Below are 22,509 nucleotides of genomic sequence, written 5' to 3'. Positions count from 1 at the left end.
TGTTCCCTGTCAGGGCAGTCGTCGGTTGTAGCCAGGCACTATCTAGTTCTTCTGGTCTCAGGATGATGTAGTGGAGCAGCTAAGCTCTTAACCACTGTGCCACTCACAAAGATTAAAAAAAAAATAAAAAAATAAAGATTACAGCCTAGAAAACTCTATGGGGGCAGATCTACTCTGTCACATGGGGTCACTATGAGTCGAAATTGCCTCGACAGTGCCTAACAACAACAGAGGCTGGACAATAGCTGCGACAATGGATTCAAATATACCAACAATGATGAAGATGGCACAGGATCAAGCAACATTTCATTCTTTTATATATAAGGTCGCCATGAGTCGGAGCAGACTTGAGGAGAACTAACTAAGAGACAGGTCACTCCCTCAGAGTTTGCAATCTCTGCTTTACCAAGGGAGCTCTCACACAGGGGGCAGGGATTCCAGGCCCCATCTCCCTTCCCCAGGAAGGAGGCAGGTTTCTGTTGCCAGGGCATGTTGTTACTAGGGAAACTCCCTTGTTCTCCCAGAAAACTTCAGTGGTAGAGGGCTTGAGAATCTTAATGAGGTGTTTAGAAATTAACCAGGCATCAGGAAAACCCAGCGCAGAGCTCAGATGGAGTCACAGAATGGAAGGAGTTGTTTTCTATTCCCTCCCCCAGAGTCCCAATAGCCCTCCCCAGGTCAGACTCATAAAAACAGCCACTTATTGAGTGCACACCATGTGCTGGACATGGAGGGAAGCAAAGTAGACATGCATAATCTCATTTAATCCTCACCAACACCTTGTGAAGTAGGTACTACTATTGGCATGTTTTGCTAATAAGGAAACTGAAACTCTGCGAGGTAAAGTAGCTTACCCACAGTCACAGAGCTAGGAAATGGCAAAGCTATGTTTGGAACTCTGATCTGGCAAAGCTCTTCTGAGCTCTCCTTCCTCAGTGAGGTACAGACACAGAAGAAGCCTTAGGTGGGCTCTGATCTCTCACAGCCCTCAGGCATGTTCTTGGTGCCCTTGGTATGGTATGGTAACTGGCACAGGCACACTGTCAAGGACGGTGACGCTGGCACATTGTTTTGCCTTGACCCCTCAGTGCCCACCCACAGAGCCACAAAGACACTTGAAGTAGATGGGGGCTCCTGATCTAGATTCCTTGTGACAATCCAGAACGAGAGGACCCCAGATGGCTCCAACAGGCAGCCACAAGTAGAGGGAAAGTTGCCATGGAGCATTTAAGGTTGGGCTAAAGGTATAAATGAAGCTCCCTGCTTCCTCTGGCTTGATTTGCCCACCCAGTTATAGACTGGAAGAGGTAGGAAAGAAGAACCAGGTGGTGCCTGACCTGCAAAGGCAGGCTCTTCCTTGTTCAATCTATTACAAGGACTCAGGAAGAAGAAGTAAAGCACATTATACTGGCTTAAAAATTTTTTATTAGGGTAAAAATATATATAGCTTAAAGTCATATTTTGTTCTAAGAGTTTTATGGTTTTGGCTCTAACGTATAGGTCATTGATCCATTTTGAGGTAATTTTTGTATATGGTGTGAGGTAGGGGTTCAACCTAATTTTCTTGCATGTGGAAATCCAATTGTCCCAGTAATATTTGTTGAAGAGACTATTCTTTCCTATTGAATGGGCTCAGCACTCTCTACTGACTTTTAAGGTGTAGTAAACCTGCCTAGGAGACCTGGTGGCTCAGTGGTTAAAGCACTCAGCTGCTAACCAAAAGGTTGGTGGTTCAAACTCACCAACCACTCTACAGGAGAAAGATGTGGCAATCTGCTTCTATAAAGACTTACAGCCTTGGAAAGCCTATGGGGTAGTTCTACTCTGTCCTATAGCTTTGCTATGAATTGGAATTGACTTGATGGCAGTGAGTTTTACTGATTTATTTTAAACCTGCCCACTGTTAAAATGGGGTCCAAGGAATGTCCTGAACCCTGACCAATCAGATTAGCAACTTCTCCTATCTTAGGGAAACTAGGGCTGAGAACGAGCAGAGGTAGAAGCCTGTATGTAGATGTAAGGGGGAGTGCTGAAGTCTGTCCCTCTCCAGAGGTAATTGTTTTGAGCAAGACAGAAGATAAAGCCTGACAGAACATGAAACCAGCTATTTAAATCATGACTCTATTTTTCACAGATCTTGAGAGAAATATAGATTTCAAGTGTGATGGGAGGACCTCCCATACCCTTTTATCCAAGTGATGTGTGCCGCACCCTGTCTGCCAAAGACATCAGGCAGGACGCAGTGCCTGCTGCAGCCTGCCCTCCCTAAATGGAATGAAGAGAGATGTAATCACTGCTTGGAATCTTTTCCTTGGATGGGAGGAGGATACCATGTTGGTATCTCATGACACACAGGTCCTTTCCTTTTAACAGTGTCCTGATTCCATCACTAACATATGTGACCTTGGGAAAGTTACCTATCTTCTCTGAGCCTCAGGTTCCTCATTTGTAAAATGGAGATATCGGTCTCATAGCATGCCTGTTCAGTGAGGGAACAACAAATAAGATGACAGATATGAAAGTGCTCCCCAAGTAAAAGTCAATATTACTATTCCCTTTTTTTTTTTTTTCTGTTCAGGACTCAGCCCTTACTGTTGAGTGACTGGTGCAGGGAGTCACTTCCTCCAGGAAGCCTTCCCTGATCTCACTCACCAGCCATCTAGCTTACATGTCTCTTCTCTGAGCTCCCTTAGCACTTCGAACACCTTTTCTTTTCACACTTATGCCCTGGATTGTGACTGCCCATCTATCTGTCTCCATAACTTGACTGTGATCTTCTAGAAGGCAATGGCTGCATTCTCATCATCCTAAGCACAGGGTTTTGGACAAAGTAGACACCCCTCAGGTACTTGCTGAGCAAACCGATGGCTGTAGATGGAGAAGGAAATGCAGTCTCTGGGCTTTTGATTTGATTTATAGTGCAACCTGTCAAAACATCAATTTGCATAAAATCATAAGAAAGGATGATCTAGAGGTAATATCCTGGGAACCATTTAGGCTGGAAGCCTGTTTATGATAGGTTGAGGTTTAAAATATGTCTTGACTTTTTTTTTTTACACCAAGTTTTAGGGGCATGTGTCAGGGTTGTATTCTGTTACCATACCTATTCAATCTGTATGCTGAGCAAATAATCTGAGAAGCGGGACTCTGTGAAGAAGAATGGGGCATCAGGATTGGAGGAAGACTCATTAAGAACCTGTGTTATGCAGATGACACAACCTTACTTGCTGAAAGTGAAGAGGATTTGAAGCTTTTTTTTTTTTTTTACTGATGAAGATCAAAGACCACAGCCTTCAGTATGGATTACACCTCCAGATAAAGAAAACAAAAACTCTCACAACTGGACCAATGAGCAACATCATGATAAACGGAGAAAAGATTGAAGTTGTCAAGGATTTCATTTTACTTGGATCTACGATCAATACTCATGGAAGCAGCAGTCAAGAAATCCAACTATGCATTGCAGGGGGCACTTCTGCTGCAAAAGACCTCTTTCAAGTGTTAAAGAGCAAAAATGTCACTTGGATGACTAAGGTGCACCTGACCCCCAAAATTGTGTTTTCAATCACCTCATATGCATGTGAAAGCTGGAGAATGAATAAGAAAGACTGAAGAACTGACACCTTTGAATCATGGTGGTGGTGAAGAATATTCAATATACTACAGACTGCCAGAAGAGCAAACAAATCTGTCTCAGAAGTACAGCCAGAATGCTCCTTAGAAGGGAGATGGCTTCATCTCATGCACTTTGTACACCTTATCAGGAGGAATTAATCCCTGGAGAAGGACATTGTGCTCGGTAAAGTAGAGGGTCAGCGAAAAAGAGGAAGACCCTCGACGAGATGGATTGAAATACAGTGGCTGCAACAATGGGCTGAAACAGCAACAATTGTGAGGATGGAGCAGAACCGGGCAACATTTCATTCTGTTGTACATAGGGTTGCTGTGAGTTGGAACGAACTCGATGGCACCTAACAACAACAACACAGCCTTAGATATCTCTCCTGGTCTAAGAGGCAGTATAAATGGAGCAATTAAGAGTCCTGGCTCTATTATGCTCTTTTAAGATCCATATATAGTAAGATCTATATGGGATCAAATTGACAACAGCAACTTGAAAGATTAGATGGGAACCTTAGGGGGCAATGAGTTTATGTTAATGAGGGAGGAACAACTCAGAAAAGGGGGGTGAGAGTGGTTGCACACTTGAAGAACATAATCAATGTCCCTAAATTGTACATATAGAAACTGTTGAATTGGTGTATGTTTTGCTGTGTATATTCTCAACAACAACAAAATAAAATGTAGGGAAAAAAAGTAAAAAAAAAAAAAAAGTACTTCCATGCAAGAATCTGTGTAGTATTTTATCAGTCAAGGATGTATTGGGAAATTTCCCATCCTTGTATCAAAAAGTGTGCTTCAATAACATTAAAAATGCTTTTAACAACATGTGAAGAAAAAGTGCTGGCTCTGCACCCTTACTGCTTGGGTCCAAATCCCAAGCAGTGTGACTTTAGGCAAACTACATAACCTCTCTGTGCCTCAATTTCCTCATTTGTAAAATGAGGAAATTAATAATAACGCCACTTCATAGAGTACTATGTGAGGTTTAAGTAAGTAAATATGTATGGAGCGCTCCAAACGATGCCCAGCCAAAGCGCTCGGCAAGTGTTAGCTAGCTCATCTTCTTCACAAACACTTCAGCACTGTTCGTCACATCTCAGTGTATCTGAATCCAGTGCAAACAGTCTGTAACCCTGAAAACCAAAAGAAAAAAAAAAAAGAAAAACCGAGGAACAAAAAACCCACTGCTGTCAGGTCAGTTCCGACTCCTAGTGACCCTACAGGACAGAGTAGAACTGCCTCATAGGGTTCCCAAGGCTGTAAATCTTTACGGAAGCATACTACTACATCTTTTTGCCAGAAAGCGGCTTCGGGGTTCAAGTCCCGGTTAGCAGCCCAGCGCTTTAACCGCTGTGCCTCCAGGGTCCCTTGTAACTCTGAAAACAGCATTTTAAATTAAGCCTGTGTTCATTTACTCATTGACTCATTTGCTTATGCATTTAATCATTCTTTCAGTCAAGCAGGTTCAGAACTCCTCTAAGCCCAATTTTCTCGTCTGGAAATTGTGCACGATAATTCCTCCTGCCTGGGGTTGTCGCTAGTTAACTGAAATAATGTGTGTAAACTGGTCAGCTCACCACCTGGCTGATGCACAGTTTGACCGGCTGCCACCACAATCTTTGCTTCATAGGGTTTGCTGGACAAATTTGCATCAAGGTTTCTGAACATAAACACAAAATCCCCAAGTTTCTCTCCTGGTGGGATCCACTAGGTGGCAGCTTGGACTTAGAAGTGGGTTGAAACAGCCTCCTTCCCTTTCTATTCATCGCCCTGTCCCTGGCTGCCGCTTAACAGCCAGTTCATTATCATCTAAAAGAAAACCCACTTTGGAAGCTTTTGGGGGAGGAGACAATGCAGTCTTGAGGACGTTCATTGCAAAAATAAACATAGTTGCCGCACTGGGCAGGCTGCCAGTTGAAAGCCTTATCTTGCTCACAAAGGGAAAATCTGGCCTTTTCAGAACGGGTTTCAAGGTGAAGAGGCCAGTCTTCACAAATTAAAGACGCTGGGCTGAACTCATTAGCACTTATCTACAGTGTATACCAAGTGGTCTGTGGGTTAAGCTCTTGGCTGCTAACTGAAAGGTCGGTGGTTCAAACCCACCCCGTGGCTCTGCAGGAAAAAGACGTGGCGATCTGTTCCTGTAAAGATTATAGCCTAGCAAGCCCATGGGGCTCTTCTACTCTGTCACATGGAGTTGCTGAGTCGAAATCAACTTGATGGTACCCAACAACAACAATACCTAATTATTTTGCTCTTTTCTGTAATTTATCTAATTTAAAACAAACAGAAACACCAAACCATTGGCATCAAGTGGACTCCGACTCATAGCAACCCTACACTTAGTTCCTCTTATTCAGCTACACAACTATTTATCTACATCGACTATTGTCTGCCTGTTTATCATGTTGTTTCGTTATCCATTAGTGGTTGGATGGTCTAGATTAGCATTATCCAAGAGAACTTTTTGTAATGATGGAAATGTTCTCTATCTGCTGTGTTTAATGTGGTAGCCACTAGCCATATGTGGCTTTTGAGACTTGACATGTGCCTAGTGCATTTGAGAAATCGAGTTTTTACTTTTATTTAATCTTAAGTTTAAATAGCCTTTTTTATGTGGTTAGTGTCTGCTGTATTGGATATATATATAGTTATGGATTGTGTTAGGTATTAGCAGAGCTTCCAGACTAAGATGGACTAAGAAGAAAGAAGTGATGATCAACTTCCAAAATCAGCCATGAAAACGCTATGGGTCACAATGGTATGATCCCCAGCCAATCATGGGGAAGGCAAAGGACTAGACAGTGTTTTGTTCTATTGTGCATGGGTTCTCCCTCAGTCACAGGCTAAGTCCATGGCAGCTAACAACCAAAACAAGGTGAGGCCAAGCACAAGAGTCCTTCCTTCTGGGTGATCATCAGCACTGGTAGGATTGTGAGTTCCCCAACTGGCCAGCTATTTAAGCTGAGGCTATGTAAATTACAATTTGTCGGGCTTGCAGAGTGCCATGCAGTTGTAAATGTGCAGTGTCCCCTTATGACTCTGCAGTAACTTCACTGTCTAAGTCTTACCTGCATTTCACAGGTAAGGCTCAAGAGGGGACATGACTGCCCAAAGAAACACAGAGAGTGGTAAAGGCAAATTCAGACCTAGGGCTGGGTGAGGATCCCTTTAAGGTAGGATAACAGTGGTTGTGACATAGATTCAGGCCCCAAACTTTAAATAAATTTTGATGCCCTCTAATCCCATGTGTAATTTAAAACCAATATAATCCTAAACTCTAAAATAAGCATAAAGAAGTTCAATAAAGTTGTGATTTATTTCCACAGGGCAACTACATTGCTTGTTCCTACCCCCAATATCAAATTGTATTTAAAACCTCTTCTCCCTTCCCCCAAGGAACCCTGGTGGTACAGGGGTTAGGCTCTCGCCTGCTAACCAAAAGGTTGGCTTTTGGAACCCACCAGCTGCTCCTTGGGAGACTGTAAAGATTACAGCCTTGGAAACCCTACGGGTCATTTCTATTCTGTTCTATAAAGTCGCTGTGAGTCTGAATCCATAGCTTGCTTTCCCTTGCCCCTTCTCCCTCCCAATGTCCCTCCCCACTCCTCCATCCCCCTCAGAAACCCTAATTCTGCTTAATCTCTGACGAGGTAAGTCAATATTGTGTACAGAGGTCAGGTCATGAGGTTTATCCTGTGACTACAGTGGGGCGCAAAGCCAGTGGTGTCACTAGGATAATGAGAACTGTCTAGAAAAATTTTGTGCAGTGTTTCAGCAGAAATTAATTTTTTAAATAAAAATATACCTGTAGTTAGTTATAACAATAAATTTTTTTTTCATAAGCCCAGCTTACACGTATCAATATACCTGTTGTTGTTGCTGCTGTTGTTAGGTGCTTTCGAGTAGGTTTTGACTCATAGCGACCCTATGTACAATAGAACGAAACGCTCCCTTCTCCCCAAAATTGTTGTTATGCTTGAGGCCATTGTTGCAGCCATTATGTCAATCCATCTCCTTGAGGGACTTCCTCTTTTTTGCTCACTCTCTCCTTTACCAAGCATGATGTCCTCCAGGAACTTGTCCCTTCTGATAACATGTCCAAAGGACCTACAAGGCTAAAAGTCTATGCTAACTTATTTTTTGAACTTTATACTGCACTCTGGTCGCAGCTGTCATTATTACCCAATTACAAGGACGCTTCCAATCACGTGGTTCCATCTGCACACGCTATGAGCACGTTTTCTTTGCCGCCAGTGTTTTTGTAGTCTCTGATTTTGTCAAATTTTCTGGTGTTTTAGTTACAATCTTGTAGTAATTAGCATGGGGAGGGGGTGACACCATGCGTTACTGCACTGAGTGACACCAACCCTAGTGGTGCCACTGGCAAAGCTGGATAATATCACCATTCAATTTCTTTTCAGCTCTAAGAGTCCTGGGATCTTATCATTTCAAAGACGGCAAGATACATCAGTTCATCACCGATGCATCACAGAAATGGTGGTTCCTAATGCTCAGAGAATGTTGTAAATGTTCAAATATTTTCCCTATGGAGGATGGAGAAAGAAATATTCAGCAAGAGAGTAGACAAAACGTGAACACAAATATTCACGAGCACCTTGGGAGGAAAATTTTCAGCTAACAATGCCAGATTTAAGACAATGTGGTTTATTTTGTGTGTGAATTTGCCAAAGGGGGGTGGAAACAACACAATTTCAACTAAGCCAAACAAACTAATGCTGGGAAAAAAAAAAAAAAAAAGTATCACTGCAAAGCTCTACCTGGTTCCCTATTTAGATTTGCTCCATAGAACACTACCTCCTAGAGGCTGAATGAAAACCAAAACCCCTACCTTAATAATCAAGTGCATTCTGAACAGCACTTTATTGATACCAAAATTCAAAATCAGAGTGTTCGGTGTACTGTGGTCTCATTCATTTGGCTTGCATAGTATAGTCCCCAAATTGGTTATTCCTTTCTTTACAATTCAGGCTCCTGATTCCATTTGGTGATGACAGCTCTGAAATTTGGGTCTGTAAGGCTTGTTGATTCTAGGCAGTTGGCAATTTTCTCTGTTCTTCCCTGGGCATGTTGTGGGCATCTTACTAGTTGGTTAAAGATAATTGGGAGGGAAAAGCTGTGTAGCCTAATAGGAAGATGCAACAGCTGAGCCTGTCTTTTTCTAAGCCTAGATGTTTTCAGAAGGAAGTTTTTTATTTGGTTTGCTTTTATGAGGTAGAAAAAGCACTGAATGAATGGTGTGCTCATAGTATGTTGAGCTATAACATGGCCCTGAGTTTGAATTGACGGCAATGGGTTTGCTGTTTTTTGTGTGTGTGTCTCAAGGATCGATCTTACTTGACTGTGAGCTCTGGGAGGTGCAGAAGCTGTGCGTTTCTCACCACCGAGTCCCACTGCGGATCGTGGTATCTGATGCACCGTAGGTGCTTGGGGATGTTTGCTTAATAAATGAAAAACCAAATAGACAGCTATGGGGAAGGGTCTATCAGTTCCAGTTATATGAGAAATTAATGATCAACAGGATAAAACCAAACATACACAAACAACCTGCTCCTGGCAGAGAGACAGCCCCACCATACTTCTCTGGGGCTGAATGTCTGCCTAGTGGCGGCATCTGGTCTCTTGTCTCAGCCATTGGTTCTCTTTTACCTGGACCCATATTTAAGGGTCCGTCTCTGGGATGCAGGAGGTGTGTTTGAGACTTACCAGTTTTAGAAACAAATACTTAAATGTGCAGTCCCCAAAGCTGACAGCCCTTAATACACAAATTATTTCAGGCCATTTGGCAGCCCTTTGTTTTCACCATCTTAAGACTGTCTAGACACTTTCGATGCTGCGAAAACTTGACTCAGAAAATGGGCTTCTGCAGGATCATGCAAACAGTCTCTGGCTTTACCTCCACGAATCCCAGCACAGTAGGATGAAACATGAGATATCCAGCCCAACATCCAGGTTTTTGGTAGATTCTATGTTCAAAATCCAGCTGTTTCCCCATGTCGCATAAGCAAGGCATCTGCGGGGGGAGTGGGGAGGGGGGCAGCCTGATGGTTCATTAGGTTGTGTTGGCATCACTGGGGAGATGACTTCAAGGGGTGTGGCTTCTTCTGGTCCTATTGATCTAAAGGCCTCAGCCACTGGGACTGAGAAGCTAGGTGAGGGAGTGGGCACCAAGGGAAAACTCAAGCTCTTTTTTAATGCTGAGTGAAGGCCCACCAGAGTCCAGAGCAAGTGCGTATAGCCCATTTCAGAGATGAGATAATCTGGAGTGCTTTCACTTCAAAGTTTGCCAGAGCTCTTTGGCTTGGAGGAGGCATTGGCGGTGAAAGTGTTATGCTAACGAAACTTTACTCCAGTTCCAATGAGGAAGATGGCCTTTCCCCAAATGTGGGTTTCTGTTGGTTTCCTCTACTTGCCTAATGGCACTGCAGAATAGAGTTGTGGTGATCTGCTTCCGTAGAAATCGCAGCCAAGAAAACCCTCTGGAGCTCAGTTCTGTTCTGTAGCACACGAAGTCTCCATGAGTTAAAATCAACTCATCAGCGGTGGGGTTTTCTTCTTTCTTTTATGGTAGGTGGAAATATTAGCAGTGGAGTGTTGTTAAGCAAAGTGCCCAATGGTGCATAGCAGTATTGCCATAATCACATTTTGAAGAGGTCATAGAGAGACTCAAAGCAACTGTGCTTCCTCCTAACCACTGTGGACATTTCACAGGTGGCTGACTATCAACACCACTCTTGCTAATGTTTCTATTAGGAGCCTTCGTGGCGCAGTGGAACCCACTGAGCCACAATGTGGAAGAAGGACCTGACAATCTGCTTCTGTAAAGATTACAGTCAGAACCCTATGGGGCAGTTCTACTTTGTCACATGGGGTTGCTATGAGTTCTGACTCAATGGTACCCAAAAATGACAATGTTTTCACCACTCGGTCCCATACTCCTTTCTAAGCACATTCTTTCTGGCGTATAGTGGCCAGCAAAGCTCATGAAATGGATGCACTATATTTACTCGGGGAAGTCTAGAGACTCTGGAATAAGTTTGTTCTTCTATTTCTGATAGGGATCCAGCAAGGAGCAGGTAGGTTTGCACGCTTCTTTTCCAGCTTTCTGGGTCTGTGTCTGCCTGCCATCCCTGGGCACCACTTCTTTTCACTTGATTATTTCCTTTGTCCTGAAAGCTAAGAGTAGCCAGCCTCCAAGAGGAAGGAAAAAGAGAAGGGAGGAGTAGAGAGCCCCTCAGTTTCCTGGGCCCATTGGTCTGTTTTCTACACTGGTCCCTAACCCATGGCGAGCCCACACAGGCTCCAAGTTTATTCCTCATCACTGCAGCAAGGCAGTGGTGTTGCATTATCTTTCGTGCATATTTGAGCCCTTTTTAGAGAAGGGTAGAGGGGAAAGTAAAAAAATCACCCTCAGTCTCTCATTACTTTCTGAGTACTTGGCAGAGAACTTCAGCAGATTAGGTCCCAGTGAGAAGCAACACTGTGTGGCTCCCCAAGCCTTGATCAAGCCACAAAAACCCCAGGGTCATGGTTCTCTGTGAGGTATACCAACTCTTCAGAAACAATCAGAATTGGTGTTTGTTTGTTTTTGTTACAGGTTCTCTCTCCTCTCCTCTAACTCACCTCTGCCTGAAAGCTACTTCTTACTCAATATTCTGCTTTCTTAGACTTTTTAAATTTTTATTGAGCTTCAAGTGAACGTTTACAAATCAAGTCAGTCTGTCACATTTAAGTGTATATACACCTTACTCCATACTCCCACTTGCTCTCCCCCAGTGAGTCAGCCCTTCCAGTCTCTCGTGACAATTTTGCCAGCTTCCAACTCTCTCTATCCTCCCATCCCTCCTCCAGACAGGATATGCCAACACAGACTCAAGTGTCCACCTGATACAAGTAGCTCACTCTTCATCAGCATCTCTCTCCTACCCACTGTCCAGTCCCTTCCATGTCTGATGAGTTGTCTTCGGGAATGGTTCCTGTCCTGGGCCAACAGAAGGTTTGGGGACCATGACGGCCGGGATTCCTCTAGTCTCAGTCAGACCATGAAGTCTGGTCTTTTTGTGAGAATTTGGGGTCTGCATCCCACTGATCTCCTGCTCCCTCAGGGGTTCTCTGTTGTGCTCCCTGTCAGGGCAGTCATTGGTTGTGGCCGGGCACCAACTAGTTCTTCTGGTCTCAGGATGATGTAAGTCTCTGGTTCCTGTGGCCCTTTCTGTCTCTTGGGCTCTTAGTTATCGTGTGACCTTGGTGTTCTTCATTCCCCTTTGATCCAGGTGGGTTGAGACCAATTGATGCATCTTAGGTGGCCGCTTGTTAGCATTTAAGACCCCAGACGCCACATTTCAAAGTGGGATGCAAAATGTTTTCATAATAGAATTATTTTGCCAATTGACTTAGAAGTCCCCTTAAACCATAGTTCCCAAACCCCCGCCCTTGCTCCGTTGACCTTTGAAGCATTCAGTTTATCCCGGAAACTTCTTTGCTTTTGGTCCAGTCCAGTTGAGCTGACCTTCCATGTATTGAGTATTGTCCTTCCCTTCACCTAAAGTAGTTCTTATCTACTAACTAATCAGTAAAAAGCCCCTCTCCCACCCCCCCCCCCTTGTAACCACAAAAGTATGTGTTCTTTTCAGTTTATACTATTTCTCAAGATCTTATAATAGTGGTCTTATACAATATTTGTCCTTTTGCCTCTAATTTCGCTCAGCATAATGCCTTCCAGGTTCCTCCATGTTATGAAATGTTTCACAGATTCGTCACTGTTCTTTATCGATGCGTAGTATTCCATTGTGTGAACATACCACAATTTATTTAACCATTCATCCATTGATGGACACCTTGGTTGCTTCCAGCTTTTTGCTATTGTAAACGGAGGTGCAATAAACATGGGTGTGCATATATCTGTTCGTGTGAAGGCTCTTATTTCTCTAGGGTATATTCCAAGGAGTGGGATTTCTGGGTTGTATGGTAGTTCTATTTCTAACTGTTTAAAACAACGCCAGATAGATTTTCAAAGTGGTTGTACCATTTTACATTCCCACCAGCAGTGTATAAGAGTTCCAATCTCTCCGCAGCCTCCCCAACATTTATTATTTTGTGTTTTTTGGATTAATGCCAGCCTTGTTGGAGTGAGATGGAATCTCATCGTAGTTTTAATTTGCATTTCTCTAATGGCTAATGATCGAGAGCATTTTCTCATGTATCTGTTAGCTGCCTGAATATCTTCTTTAGTGAAGTGTGTGTTCATATCCTTTGCCCACTTTTTGATTGGGTTGTTTGTCTTTTTGTGGTTGAGTTTTGACAGAATCATATAGATTTTAGAGATCAGGCGCTGGTCGGAGATGTCATAGCTGAAAATTCTTTCCCAGTCTGTAGGTGGTCTTTTTACTCTTTTGGTGAAGTCTTTAGATGAGCATAGGTGTTTGATTTTTAGGAGCTCCCAGTTATTGGGTTTCTCTTCATCATTTTTGGTAATGTTTTGTATTCTGTTTATGCCCTGTATTAGGGCTCCTAGGGTTGTCCCTATTTTTTCTTCCATGATCTTTATCGTTTTAGTCTTTATGTTTAGGTCTTTGATCCACTTGGAGTTAGTTTTTGTGCATGGTGTGAGGTATGAGTCCTGTTTCATTTTTTTGCAAATGGATATCCAGTTATGCCAGCACCATTTGTTAAAAAGACTATCTTTTCCCCAATTAACTGACACTGGGCCTTTGTCAAATATCAGCTGCTCATATGTGGATGGATTTATATCTGGGTTCTCAATTCTGTTCCATTGGTCTATGTGCCTGTTGTACCAGTACCAGGCTGTTTTGACTACTGTGGCTGTATAATAGGTTCTGAAATCAGGTAGAGTGAGGCCTCCCACTTTCTTCTTCTTTTTCAGTAATGCTTTACTTATCTGAGGCTTCTTTTCCTTCCATATGAAGTTGGTGATTTGTTTCTCCATCACATTAAAAAAAGTCATTGGAATTTGGATCGGAAGTGCATTGTATGTGTAGATGGCTTTTGGTAGAATAGACATTTTTACTATGTTAAGTCTTCCTATCCATGAGCAAGGTATATTTTTCCACTTAAGTAGGTCCTTTTTAGTTTCTTGTAGTAGTTGCTTTCTTAGACTTTTACTTGGAGTACAGCCCATCATGACCTCTCTAAAGTCAAGACCATCCAGCTTCAACATCTGCTGCTAACACTGTTTCTTGCGATTTCCTAAGGAGAGAATCCAATTGGCCCAGCCCACGGGCTAAGCCACATCTTAGCTGCTGGTCAGCCTATGGCTCCTAGGCTGGATGTCTCTCCTGTCCAATCAGCTTAGGCCAGAGGGCAGAGCATGCTGTGTTACACACGGTCTCTGGATAGGGCTAAAGATATGGCAGGCATCATGGCTGCCAGGACTAGCACAGGGTGGGAGAGGTAGGTGGTCTTTGGAGTTTGTGTCCCATATCAGTGTCATCCCTGGTCTCATCGGTAGGTACAGTCCTCAAGGGATTCCTTTATGCTCTCAGAAGGACACTTGAGTAGTTATTGGCTTCTTCTGCCCCGGGGCACCATCAGTCCCAAGAATACATCTTCCTTTAGTTGCCAAGTCATGGATAGTCTGCTGCTGCTTCTCTGGGGCCTGTGAAAGGCCAAGGAGCAAGCTTCTTTCCACCCATGACCTCATGCCCTACATAGGGACATTTTCTGGGCCCACTTTGGGTCTGCCAGGCCTGTAACCCTGTGACCGTTCTTTAACAACCCCCAGCAGGAACCTCTGCACAATTGGGTCATGAAGGGGATTCCATCTCACCCTCTGGAGGAGGTAAAATGAGAACCAGGCAGGTTTTGGGGTATGAAAGCCTTTGTCATTTTATTTTACAATAAAAAATTCGAACAGCATGTGAACGCTCTGTTCCCGGCAGAGGCTAAGGATGTACAAAGTTCTTTAGAAAGCAAAGTGTTACAATGAGAACAGCGACATTCAAAGCTCCCATTTAGTACTTGTCTGTCTGTGCTCAATGGGTCTAATGGGGCTGGTAAAGAAACACAGGACTGAGTTCTTTCCCCCCAGATTAAAGCACACGTACAAGTACTTACACCACCTCCAAATCACATGCAACAACAGTAACAGCAAAATACAACTCCAGATGAGGCTGGCTTCTGCGGGCACTTCCAAACTTAGGAACTTCTTTATTCTTCCTCAACAAGAAGTTGTGTCACAGACCATGTGAAAACACAAAATAACTTCGTGGATGGGGGAGCTGAAATATCTTGTTAGATAAAACTGGATTATGAAGCAAATAATTTAGTAAGAATAATTTCCAATACACTCTGTCCTACAGGGTCGCTATGAGTCGGCATCGACTCAACAGCACACAACAACCTTCCAACATAAGTTTTACGACATTATCTGATACATTACGCCATGTGTTCCTCACAGCAACCATGTGAGGTAGGAGGTGCGAATGTTGTTATACCCATTTGACAGATGAGGACTCTGAGACTGGTTTAAAGCAAGTGTCCCAAGGTCTAGAATATTTACACCTTTTTCAGAATTTCCAGTCCAGTGATACTCCTCTGACTCTGTTCTGTGTAAATATTCTCTATATTCAGTTTGTGTGTAGGGTGGGTGAGAATAAACATAAGGAAGAGATGGAAGAAAATAAGACAAGGCCACAGTGAATATCTGTAAAATCCATTGATGGCATCCCCTCATAACTTAAAAAAGTCCAAGGTCAGAGAATGAAAATTATCAATATAGATTTCATTACATAATGGTGCTCCCTAAAATATAGGTTTGACTTATGACAAATTCTGCCCTGTCACAAATTTCCTTGTTTTTTAAACCTGCAGAATCAAAGCCAATGGAACATCTTCTACAATAATTTGTTTCTGGCACTATTCAGTGTATTTTCTAAATATTCCTTTTCAGAAACACCCTATATTTTAGCACTTGTCATAGGCCAGGATTCTGTAACAGTTCACCTTAAAAAATCAAGAGGCCTTTCAATTCTCAGGACACTAACTTGTTATATTTGGAAGGTCAGAGCTACAATATCAGTTTGACCTGAAACCAATTTTGTTTCAAAAGACTCGATTGAGAGGCTCATCGGTTTTCTCACCCATGCAAGTTGGTGGCCGTGAGTCACATTAATAGCACTTGAGCTAAGACCATGCAATTCAATTTACAAGTACTTATAGTCTACTGAGCAAGGTATTGTGCTAACTGGGTCTTAGTCAGAACTCACTTCTTAGGCCAGCAGCAGTATCAGCAGTACCGGTGCTGGGGTGGGAAGTGGCCAAGGCAGGTCCGGCCAGCCTACCAGGGTTTTAAGAGCATGCATTCTCACCTGAGGCTGGACTGAAGGATACCCCTTCTTCTATGTGACAGGATCCATAGGGATTGCTCACTCAGTACTGGCTACTGGGTGGCATCCTAGGAGTTCCGGTCAATTCCACCTGTAGTAGGTTCCTTTTGAAAGTCCTGCCCGGCTCATGCTCCCTCCTCTGCACATTGGCCCCCATCAAAATCCTCCTCTGAAGGGTCAGTCCAAGTGGCCATGCTTATATTACATGACCCTGCCTATCCATTGATATCTTGTGAATTTAAGGTTTTCTTGGCTGGGCACCAGACCGGGGGGGTGGCTCATTCGTGACAGATGAACCGCATCAACCAGATTCTTAAGAATCTGCCCTAGTGGCCAAAGATGGTAGTCAGAGAGTGGTGGAAACTGAAAAGGAAAAGTTGTACAGAGTGGATCCTGGGCTGGATTTTTTTTGGTTAAGAGCTATGGCTGCTAACCAAAAGGTGGGCAGTTTGAATCCTTGGAAACCCTATGTGGCAGTTCTACTCTCTCCTATAGGGTTGCAGTGAGTCAGTATCAACTCATCGGTGATGGGTTTGGTTTTTTTTTTTTTTTAATATCTTAATGAGAAAGCAGAGAAAGTTTGTTGGTTGAGGGGAGAGAACTGGGCAGATAAGAAGAGAAAAACAGCAACGAAAACTCGTGTGGAAAGAGCACATGAGATAAAGAGAGCAAGAGTGAGGGCTGCTGGCTTGATCCCTTCCCCATGATGGGAGCTGTTTTTTTTTTTTTCATGATAGATCCCTGTTCTTTCAGTCAACCCCTACACTTAAGTGTGAGTGGGTTTTTGTCCTTGCCAAGTTCTTTGACTAGAATATCTTTAAGCTTGGACTAAATGGCAGGATTTAATTTCTAGCACTTAGACCTGAGTTGGTTACTACTCCAAACTCAATCATTCTCCTTTCTGAAGAACTTTTGGCTGAATTTTATAAGGAAAATCCAACTTATCTTCTGGTGTATCATGTAAGATAAAAGAAATGGGTTAAGTTCAAATTCTGTTCTCAAAGTTTAAAAATAAAATCTGCTATTTTATTCATTAAACATTGAGCTCCTGTGTGTTATGTAGAAAAAAAGTAGCTCATTTATATATAATCAATTTTTAATGAATTATGGTGTTGGCGAAGAATACTGAATATACCATGGACTGCCAGAAGAACGAACAAATCTGTCTTGGACGAAGTACAGCCAGAATGCTCCTTAGATGCAAGGATGGCGAGACTTCGTCTCACATACTTTGAACATATTATCAGGAGGGACCAGTCCCTGGAGAAGGACATCATGCTTGGTAAAGTAGAGGGTCAGCGAATGAGAGGAAGATCTTTAAGGATACACATCGACACACTGGCTGCAACAATGGGTTCAAGCATAGCAACGATTATGAGGATGGTGCAGGACCGGCCAGGCAGTGTTTTGTTCTGCTGTACATAGGGTTGCTAGGAGTCAGAATTGGCTCAAAAGCACCTAACAACAGCACTATTTAAATCTTTTGATCCATTACCCTAATTTAGTGAAACGTTTTTATCAGGTATTTAAATTCCTCACACCCTCCAATTTACATTCTCTTTCAGGAGAGTTTTCTTTTTCTTTTCTAAATCATAGATCTAACAATTTCCTATCCATTCTTCCATTAAGATTGCTCAGAAATTACATGTCCTTCTGCTGAGTCCTTAAATTAACAAACACACAATATAATGTCCCCCGGGACCAGAAAATTGATTCTTACATAACCTATCCTGAAAGAGGCAACTTCCTGCTCCAGTGGTAACAATTTCCCTCTCGTTATTGCACAAGCCTCAGATCATGCTATCAGGGCACACGACAGGCCTTGGCGCTCCTGCACCACTGTAGGCATTGTCAACCCAATGCAGAGAATGGCATCTGCTGCCTCACGGTGACAAGTTGTAATGGTGTCCCTGTCCATTTGGATCCATAGCCCTGAGAGAGGAATACATCCCCACATCATGAACAGCAGTTGAGAACACCATTTCTTTGATGGCCCACTCTGGAAGAAGCCACTTTTGTAGAATGTATTTCTTTTTCATTAATGCAGAAGAATCACATCAAGACCAGTGCCAACAAGTGTTTATTATGCCACAAATGATTTGCACTCTACACACTTTATCTGAAGTTCCCTACATATTCAGTCATCTTTTTTCTTCTTAAGAACATGAGGAGGGCCTCACACGACCCTTGTATACTTTTAAAAAATTACAGCACAGTTAAAGAAGTGTGTCACAGACAAGCATGGAGGCAGCACGGTGAAATGGGAAGCAAGTTGGATTAATGAATCCACAGGCTTGATTCTGAATCCTCGGGCAGCTCACACCATGTTTCTGAACTTCAGCTTCCTCCTCTGAGGTCTCCAAGGTCCTTCCTTTGTGGCTCCTGTGACTCTGGAGTATCACGATGAACACAGTTAACTGCCACCTCCTCTGGGCTCTCACAGAACTCTACTTTTACTTCCATGAGGCACTTTTTTTTTTAAAACCATCTGATTTTTCTCAGAGTAAACTGTACAATTATCTGTCACCTCCATATGGTCAGAGAAAGGACCACATCTCAGTCAGTGAAAACAATGGTGGCTGTCTCCCAATTGGTAGAAAAATATGGACACATTGGTATCTTTCCAATTTATGGTTTTCTTCCCATATATTTTTCTTACACTTGCGGTGTCTATGTTCAAAGAGTATTTGATTTAACATGTTAGATATTTAGTCACCTTAGTTGACTCAATATTTCATGGGGTTCTGTGAAGACCACATGATTTGTGGCTCTACTCTCTCAGCAAGCTGGAGCTGTATACCACTGTGAACTGTGGACTCATTCTCTGTGAGTCACAGGAACATCCAAAGTCCAAACGCTGTTTTTTGAAGCATGTACATACATTTCAATTATACTAAGGTCTTGACACTTCATTTTCACATACAGTATTTCCAGGCATTTACCAAGTAGACAAAGTACTGGATAGATATCATTGCACTCATGAAATATTAATGTTATTGATAAAGTGGGACAATGTAATTGACTTTATCAGACTCATACCATTTGCATGAAAAGGCTGAGTTTCTTTGGCTCTTTGTTCATTCAAGTGCACTGCATGCCTATTTTGATAGACTTAGGCGTGTTAATCTGTCAATAAAATCTTGCACTGTCCACAGTGTTTTGCAAGCTCATTTGGGTTTTGGACTACAACAACTGGCCATTGGTAGAAATATACCATATATACACATGGAAATTACAAAAATACATTTTATTTATAGCTGATTTTTTTTTTTTTTAAGTAACAAAAAGCTAACACTATGAAAGATCAACCAGCATACCAAAAGGACACTAACTAATATCTGAGTGAGAGACCCGTTTGGGGATTCCATGACACACCATCTCCAGTACTTTCCAGAAAAGGCGATTTGCTACTGGGAAATAAAAACAGCTTCTTTGAAAAGTCTGTGCTTTGACAATTTGAGTCTCCAACTCTAATCAGTTCCATTCCTACTCTTCTCTCAGATTTTAAATTCCCACCTTCTTCTTTCAGTAAAGACCAAAGAAACTCATGCACAGAAGGAAAGATGGCCTCAGAAGGGGATGGAAACAGCTGAAGCTAAATGGATCATGGGTGAAGGCAGGACAAGACCTCATTCTCCAGCAGACACCAAGTAAGCCCCCAACATTGTACACGGCTCCCAAATTTGGTGAGGAAACCAAAGATTTCCCTCCCTCTTCACTACCAAAGTCAGTGACCGTTTTGTTTGCTTTGACGGGTACTGAACTGCTGGCACCTTCAATGCTGCAAAGTTACATCCTCTGCCTGGTTATGTCCTCTGTCTGGAGCTCTGGTGGCCGACTCCCCATGCCAGGCAGGATGATTTACAAGATCCTGGTCACAAGGTTGGCTGCCTTGTTATTTCAGCAAATGTCCTCTGCATCCATTAAACTGCACGGATCTGGCTGAATTCATACACTTTGAAAAATGTTGTTTACATTTAAACATAAATCAACAGATTCTCTACATTCGTAAGCTTCTACACACACTGGCCGCAGCCTGGGGAGACTGTGAATCCCCCATTCTGGTCTCTAATAGGCATCAATTGCTGTTTCCTTTTATAGCACTTGGCAGCACATGCTGGACGTCATTGTTAAAGAGGCAGAGGTTTTCTCGTAAAAGTCGATGTATCTATTATCTCGGAAGAGAGAGACGCTCCATTCTCAGGCCACTTTCAATGCAGGGCAAAGAAACACCTCCACACATAGCTGTTTTTCCTTTGTAGGATCCTAAAAGCTCTTAGCACCGATCCTCTTTCAGTTAGATCCCAACTTGTAGGGTACTCTACTTCCAAAATGACAGCATCTTTTCAAAAACCTGTCCACACAAATCTACCATCCTTTCTCATCTTCTCTCTTAGTTGGCCTTTGTTTAATACCTGGGGGAGGGGGAAGAGTCAGGCCTATTTATAGGCGCAGCCACTGGTAGTACTTACTGGTTTTCATCCACTTCATTTGATTTTGAACATGAACTTTTAAAAAGAAAGACTCAAGTTCCTTGGCTGGAGTCAGCACCTTTCTTACAGACTGGAGATGATTTTTACAGTTACAATCACAGGTGGATGAGAGAGAGTACAGTCTGGTGCTTAATCCACAGTCCTGCATTGGCTTTAACACAGAAACAAAGTTAACATGCAGAGGTCACTGAAGATAGAGCTAGATTTCCCCCCCGGTGGTTTATTAGAATGTGGTATTGGATAAGAATCTGTAGATTAGCTAATGCCTTTTGTGACTAAGCCTCCATAAGGAAACACACCCATTGTTCATACATTTAACAGAATATCAAACATATGGTCCCAAGCTGGGACTTCTTGACACACGATCAGTTGACTACGCCAAGAATCCAGCCGTTCAAAACCTTCCTATGTTTCCCAGAAGTCTCACTGTTCACCTTATCAGAAACAGAGGGTGAGAAAGACTCACCCATTGTCTATGTCTTCTCACAAGTCCCAAGATGTTAGGCTTGAGAAACCCAAAGACCGTTTCCTCAGAGTTTGGAAGTCAAGAGTCCCCTGGGGACAAGGCATTAGACCTGGAACTCAAACATGTCCGTTTGTTTCTTGGCCAGCTTGGCCACCTCTTCCCGGATGGCCTTGACAAGGGCTGCAGTGGAGATGTTGGTCAGGGGCGTGTCTGACGGGTCATTCTCTGCTAGGCTCTGCTGTGAGGCCGCTGTGGAGGGTACTGGGGCTTGCTCCAAGCTGGGGTGCAAGTTGGATGGCTGGCTGTACTGACGAGGCAGCCTTGAGGGCGAGTTCTGCTGATAACGTGACCGCGGATAAGCTTCGATGTATCCTGGGAGAGGGACCTGCAGAAGCCATAGGGAAACAAAGACCTAGGGTTAGGGAAGTGTCCAAGTCACAGGACGTGCTCGATATTGGAAGCAGAAGGGATCTGAGGACAAGGAAAGACGTTTAGAAGCAAATGGAAGCCAAGTACCATTGTCCAGGTTTTGTTTAGAAAATAGGTAATTTGCAATCACTGAATATGCTGGGTGAACGAGTTAACCAGGTGTTTTAACCCTTCCTGAAAACATCTGGATGATATCTGAGTCTATCTGAGTCTATTAATAAGCACAAGCCAGCAAGCACAACTGTCACTATTTAGGGATCACAAAGGAACTTGGGGTGTGTATTATTAATAATAGCTAACGTAGATTGACCACTTATCATGTGCGAGGCCTAGTGCTAAGAGCTTTTATACACATTATCTCACTTAATTCTCAAAACAACCTATGAGGTATGTACTGTTATCCTTATTTTACAGATGAGGAGACTGAAGCAAAGAATTTGATACCGTAGTCTAAGGGTGACACAGTTAATAAGCCACTAAGCCATGTGTAAAAATGGCTCGGAGGCAGTGTCTGACCTCCTCCAACCCCACAAGGGGTAAGGAGAAGTAAGATCAACAGCACAAGGCTGACTCCCATTAGGAGATGGCCAGACAAGCCTCCTCTCTCCACCATCTTTACTAATTCCTTCACCAACCGTTCATTGCATAGCACTCTCTACTTTTCTGCTGGGTTCCATAATCCATTGCAATGGACACACAGAACTCATGGACCATACTCACGATTTTGGGGTTTATTAGGGAAGTAACAGTTACAATTCAGGCTCAGGAACACTCAGGCTACAGTTCTTCCATCAGGACAGTCTCCTCCAAACTATGCTCACAGGCAAGCGCCTCCCTAAGCCCTACATGTCTCCCCAAAGGCACTCAGCTTTCTCTCTCCGTGGACTGGGAAGTCTACCGCGCCATCTCCTGCTGTTGGGTCTCTGCTGCTAGGTCTCTCCTGCCACCGCTTCTCACTGTCTTCAGGGCTATAGCTTATGCTCTCCCCTTCTCTCTCTCCGTCTCCTGCTTTCAGGAGCTTCTCAGCACAGGGATCCTGGGTCCAAAGGACGCACTCTCTGCCCTTGGCTGTTCTTCCTTGGTGGTGGTAGGATTCTCCTCTTTGCTCTGGAATTGGCTCTTTTAAAGCAAA

The 22,509-nt window shown here is 43.2% G+C and overlaps 1 protein-coding gene across 2 annotated transcripts in view; it reads right to left on the bottom strand.

Moving 5' to 3' along the window:
• Window positions 1-17,880: 17,880 nt before the first annotated feature.
• The window catches only part of KIAA1549L (KIAA1549 like), a 326,239-nt gene continuing 321,610 nt past the window's right edge, over window positions 17,881-22,509 (bottom strand). For both annotated transcript variants that reach the window (XM_049890866.1, XM_049890867.1), the window contains exon 21: window positions 17,881-21,333. In XM_049890866.1, the coding sequence (XP_049746823.1) occupies window positions 21,052-21,333 (282 nt within the window). In that variant the 3' untranslated portion in view covers window positions 17,881-21,051. The remainder of the gene's footprint in view (window positions 21,334-22,509) is intronic.

The sequence above is a fragment of the Elephas maximus genome, chromosome 7 (genome assembly GCF_024166365.1).
Source record: "Elephas maximus indicus isolate mEleMax1 chromosome 7, mEleMax1 primary haplotype, whole genome shotgun sequence".
NCBI lineage: Eukaryota > Metazoa > Chordata > Mammalia > Proboscidea > Elephantidae > Elephas > Elephas maximus.
The sequence above is the reverse complement of the archived record's forward strand: the minus strand, read 5'-3'. Positions and strand labels throughout refer to the sequence as shown.